The sequence below is a fragment of the Convolutriloba macropyga genome, chromosome 13 (assembly GCF_964194025.1).
Source record: "Convolutriloba macropyga chromosome 13, txConMacr16.3, whole genome shotgun sequence".
Classification (NCBI taxonomy): Eukaryota; Metazoa; Xenacoelomorpha; order Acoela; family Convolutidae; genus Convolutriloba; species Convolutriloba macropyga.
Window position 1 is genome coordinate 21,265,672 of NC_134480.1, and position 9,523 is coordinate 21,275,194.

Here is a 9,523-nt window from a genome sequence, read left to right on the forward strand (position 1 = left end):
CACATTTTACTGAGCAACTGAAATTCCTAGAAAGGTGTTGTGTCCGGTGAACAGATAGATAGATGTGGATGTTATCAAAAAAGTGTTTGAATTTTTTGTTGCCCCGATTTCTTGGTTTTTGAAGGTCAGTTGATTGATAAACTAGGAAATTTACATTATGCGAGGAATAGTGAAACTCGAAGGGTATCTTTTCTATCATCTTCTGGTCAGCCTTTTGAAAATTCTTTTTGAAGGTGCTGGTAATTTCTGCGCGTCAGATTATTTAATTCATATTTATTAGTAAATAGTTATTTTTTATTTTGTAGTTTCCATTTTATGTTGTGTAAATTGATAAATTAAAATTTTGCTTTGCATTAGTTTGTATAGTGGTGTAGTTTTTTAGCATTAGAGCGTTCTTTTAATTCATCAGGTTGAAACTTGGTGTGTCTCATAATAAAAGGGCTAGTTGACCAAATGTATTTTTGTTCTGGGATGCCTCATTTATGACACCTTGTACAATTAAAGTAGCATATTTGAACAAATAATCTAAGTGATGACAGTAGAGAGTAGTTTTTCTTAACTGATCTGATTTTAGCTCTTATGGTAATTTTCAGCAAAAGATTTCATATATTTGTGCTGCAAAATTTGGCTTTATATTGAAAGTCTAAATTATTAAACGCAAAATACCTGTAATCATTTTTTGTCTCATCTTTTCGAAAAAAGTGATTTTACAGATTTGTACATGATTACATTTCACACAACTTGATGCAACAAATGGCATCATTTACACGTGATGGAATTTCTGCAACTTCAACTGAGTCCCTAAAATCAATGGGCAATTCTTCACCAGTTAACGATACACAACAGAAAGTATCAAAACTTGCCGAAATCACAGCCAAGACGTTTTTCGAGTTCATTCTTCAATCTCGATCTGGAACCAACCAGGATGCAAATAACCAACAGCAACTGAATTTCTCAGAGATTCTTGAATTTGCAGATAAATTTAACAAAGTTTTTGTCGATACTTTGACTATAAAATGGAACGACAACCAGGTTGGAAAGAGCCCGGATTACTCGCAACATTGTGACAGTGCCGAGGAAGATGAAGTGTTCGAGAACTCACTCTACCAACCCTGTCCGGACGGTCCAACGAATCAATACGAGCCAGTGTATGAGAACTCGATGGATTCCGCAGGTGTTGACTACCGTGATTCTGACGACGTCTCGGAATCGAGTCACAACTTGGGCGATGTTACTCCCACGCCTCCTACAGAGTCGCATTACAGTGCTATGGGTGATTGTGACAGTGGGGTGACTAGGTCAAATTCGGGTGGAAACAGGGTTTACGATACACCATCTGGTGCTGCCTCTTTGGAGGAGAAATTGGTCTCCCATCTGCAGGCTCAAGGGTTCAAAGTTCCGCAAGGTAGGCTCTAGAACACGTAATTTCTCAACAACAGTAAGCTTGGCATAAATTCTAAGGCAAACTGTGGTGTATATACTCTTATAAGCATAAACTTCACTGGCTTTTATAAGCACAAGCGAATCGAAGGTGCTTGTAGTTAGGGGCGCTTTTCACGCCATCAACTCAAAGTATCACAGTAAAATGATGATTTCGTTTTGGCTCATTTTGGTTTCTCCTCAGCTGTCTTCCAGAGGTTTATGGTTTATAGGTACTGTTCTAAATTGGAACAGCTGAATGGTTCAAAAATTTTTTTAATTTTATTTTTGTTTTTATTTTTTAGTTTTGTTCTATCACTTGTATTGCCTAAGAGCCAAAACAATAATGTTTGGTGATGATACAGCGCTACTGTTTGAGGGTAACGATCTCTCATTCAGCACTATTGATCATCACGTATACAATTAGAAAGTTGGCTGTCGCGTCACAAGCTTTTATTAAACATTGGCAAAAGCCATTTCGTAGAGTTTCACTCGAAATTTCTTGATAATACTTTAAACAAAATTGGTGGTTTTTGAGGGAACCAAGCTAAACGTATGTAGGCATAATTTTAGATAGGAATTTGAACCTTAAAGACCATGTAATTAATATAATTGTTAGGATTAGATCTTTTGCTGGAATTACAGCCAGATTGCGTCTACTGTCCAAAGAAAGTTCTTTCTATCAAAGTCATGTTCGGTTAGTTATTGAATACGGCATATATGTTTATGGTTGCACCAGCTATAGTATCCTGAATCCTATACTAGTTTTACAGAAGAAAATAATTAAGTTAATGTTTTTCGAGAATGTTGGCAATGAAACAAAAGAACTATTTTATAATAACAAGATTTTAACTGTACATGAACTATATATTAGAAATCTTCTTTCTCTTGCTATGAAAGCATGCAATAATCTCAATAAAAACGAAACTTTGAACATGATTGACAATAAAAAATTAACTGGGTACTCGACGAGGAGGATAAGGAATAGTCACTAGTCTCCGATTAAGCGATTCACAGAAACTGTTTTGGAGACTTGTACTTATGGCGTGAAAGGTGGTTCTTTGAGGCCGACCCCCGCCCCAGACACACAATCCCCCATCACCCCCCTCCCACCCCATTTCACCCCCTAAATCCCCACCCCTGTACATCGTTCAGGCCGTAAGGGCCCCGTGCAGCCAAAGACCCCCTCCCACCGTTGCCACACTTCTCACCCCACTGTTGCCACCCCCTGCTACGCTCAGCTCACGCTCCTTCAATTAAGGTAAAGCTAGCCTCAATAAACTGGCTAACTAATGACAAAGCCAATCGCGCGCCGGTCTTTTGACAGCAATTCCCCCCGACGTTAGTCGGCTATGTTTATTATCTTCAACGATGATTTTTGTTTCTCCGTTGAGCTAGACTTCAAGTTATGTATAATACGCAAAATTGTTTTTCGCGCAATGTTAGAGTGTAAACAATTCGTTTCTGTGTTGCAGTTTGACAAAAAATTTTTTAGAACGTTTTTATGAAGTGTGTGACTTGTATAATATTAATTTGTCAATTTTCTGCTTCACTGTTTTATTAGTCATTTTTTTGCGTCTAATGGGCATTTTTTTTCTGTAAAGTTTAGATGTTTTTAGTTCCCAATTTTATAGAGTCGGTTTCTCTGATTGTTTGCTTGATTCTCCAGACTTTTTTCATCTAAGAATAAAATTTAAACTCACTAACTGGAACAATTTAATTTTTGGATATATTTATGCTGCTCCATTTTCTACTTCTGGTTTTTGGAATTTTTGCGGCTGGTTTTCTATAATTGAACATGCCTCTTTGTGGTCAATTTGGTGCCAGGGAATCACTAATCATTTGCCCTCTTGTGACAATATGACTTCGTTGACTATGCTCAAATAACGTTTTAACTTCAATTTCTGAGCTTGGCAGTCTAGTTTTCAAGTAATTGCGATCAAGAGCGAAATTGAAGACGGGATAAACCAAAGCGTCATGGTCACTAATTGCCATTACATAACTTTGTTTAGCTGGTAGCATCAATTCATAATTTGACTTTGTTTTTGTTTTTATTTTTTAGTTTTGTTCTATCACTTGTATTGCCTAAGAGCCAAAACAATAATGTTTGGTGATGATACAGCGCTACTGTTTGAGGGTAACGATCTCTCAGTCAGCACTATTGATCATCACGTATACAATTAGAAAGTTGGCTGTCGCGTCACAAGCTTTTATTAAACATTGGCAAAAGCCATTTCGTAGAGTTTCACTCGAAATTTCTTGATAATACTTTAAACAAAATTGGTGGTTTTTGAGGGAACCAAGCTAAAAGTATGTAGGCATAATTTTAGATAGGAATTTGAACCTTAAAGACCATGTAATTAATATAATTGTTAGGATTAGACCTTTTGCTGGAATTACAGCCAGATTGCGTCTACTGTCCAAAGAAAGTTCTTTCTATCAAAGTCATGTTCGGTTAGTTATTGAATACGGCATATATGTTTATGGTTGCACCAGCTATAGTATCCCGAATCCTATACTAGTTTTACAGAAGAAAATAATTAAGTTAATGTTTTTCGAGAATGTTGGCAATGAAACAAAAGAACTATTTTATAATAACAAGATTTTAACTGTACATGAACTATATATTAGAAATCTTCTTTCTCTTGCTATGAAAGCATGCAATAATCTCAATAAAAACGAAACTTTGAACATGATTGACAATAAAAAATTAACTGGGTACTCGACGAGGAGGATAAGGAATAGTCACTAGTCTCCGATTAAGCGATTCACAGAAACTGTTTTGGAGACTTGTACTTATGGCGTGAAGGGTGGTTCTTTGAGGCCGACCCCCGCCCCAGACACACAATCCCCCATCACCCCCCCCCCCCACCCCATTTCACCCCCTAAATCCCCACCCCTGTACATCGTTCAGGCCGTAAGGGCCCCGTGCAGCCAAAGACCCCCTCCCACCGTTGCCACACTTCTCACCCCACTGTTGCCACCCCCTGCTACGCTCAGCTCACGCTCCTTCAATTAAGGTAAAGCTAGCCTCAATAAACTGGCTAACTAATGACAAAGCCAATCGCGCGCCGGTCTTTTGACAGCAATTCCCCCCGACGTTAGTCGGCTATGTTTATTATCTTCAACGATGATTTTTGTTTCTCCGTTGAGCTAGACTTCAAGTTATGTATAATACGCAAAATTGTTTTTCGCGCAATGTTAGAGTGTAAACAATTAGTTTCTGCGTTGCAGTTTGACAAAAAATTTTTTAGAACGTTTTTATGAAGTGTGTGACTTGTATAATATTAATTTGTCAATTTTCTGCTTCACTGTTTTATTAGTCATTTTTTTGCGTCTAATGGGCATTTTTTTCTGTAAAGTTTAGATGTTTTTAGTTCCCAATTTTATAGAGTCGGTTTCTCTGATTGTTTGCTTGATTCTCCAGACTTTTTTCATCTAAGAATAAAATTTAAACTCACTAACTGGAACAATTTAATTTTTGGATATATTTACGCTGCTCCATTTTCTACTTCTGGTTTTTGGAATTTTTGCGGCTGGTTTTCTATAATTGAACATGCCTCTTTGTGGTCAATTTGGTGCCAGGGAATCACTAATCATTTGCCCTCTTGTGACAATATGACTTCGTTGACTATGCTCAAATAACGTTTTAACTTCAATTTCTGAGCTTGGCAGTCTAGTTTCCAAGTAATTGCGATCAAGAGCGAAATTGAAGACGGGATAAACCAAAGCGTCATGGTCACTAATTGCCATTACATAACTTTGCTTAGCTGGTAGCATCAATTCATAATTTGACTTGGAAAGCAAAAATCAGAGCCTGCAGAAATGAAGAATCAAATCGAAGTGTCTTCTTTGAGGAGAACTTAGGCCTATTACTAATCGATATTGTTTGAAACCATAATTTATTATTTCCTCTCAAACGAAAATTTGTAGTTATATTAGTCCTGTGATTCTTTTTATCACCTTGATGATAGCAGAATGAAGCCTGACTGCAGAAGCCAAATAACATCGCGCATAATTTTTGAAGTTCTGTCTCAGTTGCATCTTTGTTCTCTTCTATCCTTGTTGTTAGCCGCCGTCAGCCTCTCGGCGGCTAAGAAGGCGCTCTCCCCTTATTTAATTCGCTTTACCTTTTGATGACGTTTTTTGTTTACATAAGTCACGTTTGACTGGTGGCTTACCTCACTCAGTGTTTCAACTGAATGGATTTTAAAATCTCTCACGCATTAGATTACGCAATGTAGTTAATACGGTCAGTGTCAAAAGAGCAAAACCAAAAGTAACGGTACAAGCCAATAAAGACCCATCATTACGTCGTAGTGCATTAGGTTATCAAAGTTCATTAGAGTGATTGCTAGCTGTCATTAGTATTATGCTTAATTGCGTTCAGTTTAGAAGCTGAATTAAGTACAGTTTTAGAATCGTAGAAAATACTGTCAATTTAATCGCTTCTTTTTTATTGTTTCAATCCCGATGTGCGTCAACTGTGGCTATTTTCCGGCAATTTCGGGTATGTTTTTACTCACAATTGAGGTGATGGAGATCAGTCGTGACGAATTTCCGGCAAAATTTCTGGCGTGCTTTGGTATTTAATAGCCGAGATTTTAGGCAATGATTATCGGTTTTTGTGTTAGGTGTTGTGAATGAATCTACGGCAGCTTCCAAACAGATTGTGGACTCGAAGGAACACGACAGCTCAACAACAGCAGCAAATGAGGATACAGTGCAATTTTCAGATATCGAGAAACGAATGAAGACTTCAATGCAGCTGAGTTTGACTCAAACTCAATCGAACGACAACTTGAAAGCTGCGGCACAAACAAATCCAGAATCACAAAATGCGTTGTCCAAAAATAAACCCAAATTGAAGACTGCGATTATGGACTTGGGTTCAGAAGCTACAGAGTTTTTGAGGTCGAAGAAAAGTACAGAAAGTCCGAAACCGGCGCTTAAGACAAGCACTGATCCGAATCAACCGAAAAGCGCACCGGTCGTGATTAAGAAGGAAAGTGTCTTGGAAGTCCGAATTCACAAAACCGATTCCTCCCCGTCGTCATGGAAACCTTGTCGACTGGTTTTGCTAAAAACACACGGTGGGTTAATGTTGAATGTGTACACACCTCCAGAAAGCGACAAAATTTATTCAAGCATATTCTGTCCTTTGATTTACGAAATTGGCGAAGCTACTGAAGCACAATTTGGCAAAACTGCTGATCGAGTTTTGGTTATCAAAGCTCAAGAAAACGTTGGCGTAACTTTGCGGGCGAGAAATTATGAAGACAAACATGATTGGATTTGCGTTTTGAGGGAAAACACGGATGCTAAGTCAACTAAAAGGGTCATTTACACAGACGCGGAATCACTATCGCCAATGACTCCAACACAAGAAATTTTTGAGGAGCAGCAGCAACGCAAGCCAAGAGTTAATACTGGAGGGGCCGTATATTCATACGAAAGTGGTTCGCCAAATCATAGTCGTCGGGCTTCGAATAGTTCTATCAGTTCCAGTTACAGTCGAGATAGTCTGGATCGCAGCAACCCGTACGTGTCGACCGGATTTGATAGCTATGACAGGCAAAAATCCTGCCCAAACCCTTCGAATTATATTTATCAAGATGGCGCTGTATATGTGCGACAAAGCAGTCATCCTGGAAAAGCAGTTAGTCAAATGAATGTGAGCGACAAGGAATTGAGTGTGGCCCCAGGAAATGGATCCGGTGGTCATGTTCCAAGGATTCAAAGCGTCGGAGATTTCATGAATGGACCCCCGGTTGCTGGAGCTGTCAATCGTGGACAGTCGGTGTATGGATCTCGGGTCCCTCCGCTGGAGCAACTTAAAACTTATCCTTGGTTCCATGGAAAACTTCCGCGTGAAACGGCGTCCAAAATGGTTCTGGCACAATCCAATCCAGCCGCTGGTCATGGTATCTACTTGGTGCGACAAAGCGAAACAAATGAAAATGAGTTTACGCTTACTTTCAACTACGAGGGCAAAGCGAAGCATTTGAGGATAAACGTGGATGCACAAACAGGAGTCTGTCAGCTGCAGAATTTGCAGTTCAAATCTTTGAGACACTTAATTGAAACTTACACCAAAGAGAAACTACCAATTGATGTAAAAGGAACATCAGACATTACACTGAAGTCATACATTGCCAATTTTGGAGGTGCGTCCAACGCGGGGGGTGTTGCGATGAACCCACAATTGCAACCTCACAAGAGGAACAAATCGGTCGATTTCAACATTGAACGCAATATGGAAATGGGTCCGGGTCCAACCGGGGGTGGTTTGATCAGAGGTCAAAGTCACTACGGGTATAACCAAAGACCCACACCGGTTGGAGGCCCTAGCAAAGTGAGCAATTCGCAAGGCGTTTATTACGCGTCCCACAACTAATGCAATAAACACACACTGAGGAAAAATGACGACTGATAATTTACGCAATCAAGATGGCAAATATTTACGATGAAAAATTGGAATGGAATCTTGCATGAAGACGGAATCGTGATCGCTTGACGATGTTCTATTGAATGTAACGGGTTACTTTCAGAGCGTTTGCAGTTGCCACTAAACGGTCCATAAGCATGTTTGATTAATTGCTCTAAAACGAAATCCGTTTACTTTTATTTTTAGATAAATTTTGTGGGAGCGTTTTTAAGGGTAAAAAAAACTCATATTGTCTAGCTGTAATTTTTCCTGGTCAAAATAAAATTTTGGGTTTCGGCAATTGTTTTAAAGCAATTTTCTAAAAACGGCGATTGTTTGTGATTCTCGAATCCGATTTAATAACTCGTGGCTATGGATTCTGTGTGGATAGGCGCTGCATGAAACTCGAATGAAAGATGGTTCTTGTTGACTTGTTTACCTTTTTCCTCATATGTTGTTTCTTTTGTAGTGATTTTTGGAAACAATCAACTTCAGAAATACACATTTTGGTGCTTCGTTCTCGTTATGTTATACTATTTATAGCAACCCTAACTGATAGTAATAAAAGAGTGGTATTAATTTATTATTTAGCTGGCTTAAATACTCTCAAAATTGATTTTTTAAATGTTGTTTGATGCAGTTTGATTGAGTATAACCAAAATTTCTGTCCCTTTATTTCTATCTTTGGTCAAATTTGTATTTTCACCGCAATCTTTAACACCTTCAAGTTTTATTCAACATCTTCAACACCTTTAAGTTTTATTTCGTATTATAAACAGCTTGAGTTTCTTTTTAAAGTTAAGCATAAAAAGAGCGAAATAAGTGCCCAAATTTTTAAGTGCAATTCAAAAAAAAACAAGACATTGAGAAACTCAAGTTTACTTAAAAGTGGAAAGGAATATTTTTGCATGTTTTTAAAAGATTTCGCGAAATATAAGATAGCTGTATATGTTTGAGAGATGCCAATACGATGTTGCTCGATTTATAAATGCAGTTGTTCTATTTTTGTCGGAGGCGGGTGCATAATTGTAGACGTCTCTAATCCACTTGAAAAGGTTAGAGATATGTATGCCTTACCGCGTGTTAACAATAATGCCGTAACGGTTAAAAGTCAATATTTTGTTGTGTACGAAACTGCTCTTGTACAAGGGGAATGGGGTCTGTGTGTCATCCAGGTGTTTCCATAGTCCTTTGTGGTTCAACAATTGATTTCGAACTATAACCAGAGTTTGCTATAATTGGCGTTACGGAATGTAAAGTTTCAGTTGTCTTATTTTAATATGAAAATTTCTGCGGCTATTAGGAAAGTATGATTTATAAATTGATATCATTTCGGAGCAAGCAGGCTCTTGACGATGTTTTTTGTCTGAACTTAATGTTATCCATTTTTCATTTTTTAAAATCATATGTTATTTTGCTGTCTTAGAGAGACTCAATTCAATATGGCTGCTTGTTTCGGTCTCTTATCAGCGCGCAAGCATAGATAATGTTGTACCTGAGGACAATTGTGCGAAACTAAAATTGTTTTAAGATTTTAGCTTGTATTTTATCGTCGACTTTTCCTAATTCATTGTTTTCAATGTATGATAAACAATTTGCTCCATTGTTCTCTAAATTATAACACTCTGCAAAATTTTCACGAATTTTACTTGAATGTGCCATGTCTTTAAGTGATAT

At 38.0% G+C, this 9,523-nt stretch overlaps 1 protein-coding gene across 1 annotated transcript; it reads left to right on the plus strand.

Annotated features, from left to right (window-relative positions):
• The first annotated feature begins 677 nt into the window (after positions 1-677).
• On the plus strand, positions 678-8,539 carry LOC142352152 (uncharacterized). Its single transcript, XM_075404550.1, has 2 exons — positions 678-1,405; positions 6,054-8,539. Exons 1-2 carry the CDS (start codon positions 745-747, stop codon positions 7,814-7,816), a joined length of 2,424 nt encoding a protein of 807 aa, XP_075260665.1. The 5' UTR covers positions 678-744; the 3' UTR covers positions 7,817-8,539.
• The last annotated feature ends 984 nt before the right edge of the window (positions 8,540-9,523 follow it).

Excerpts from the sequence above, each read along its gene's own strand:
- LOC142352152 (XM_075404550.1), top strand. The coding sequence starts at position 745 with ATGCAACAAATGGCATCATTTACACGTGATGGAATTTCTGCAACTTCA. Across the intron at positions 1,406-6,053 it reads AGGGTTCAAAGTTCCGCAAG|GTGTTGTGAATGAATCTACG; the intron begins GTAGGCTCTAGA and ends TTTTTGTGTTAG.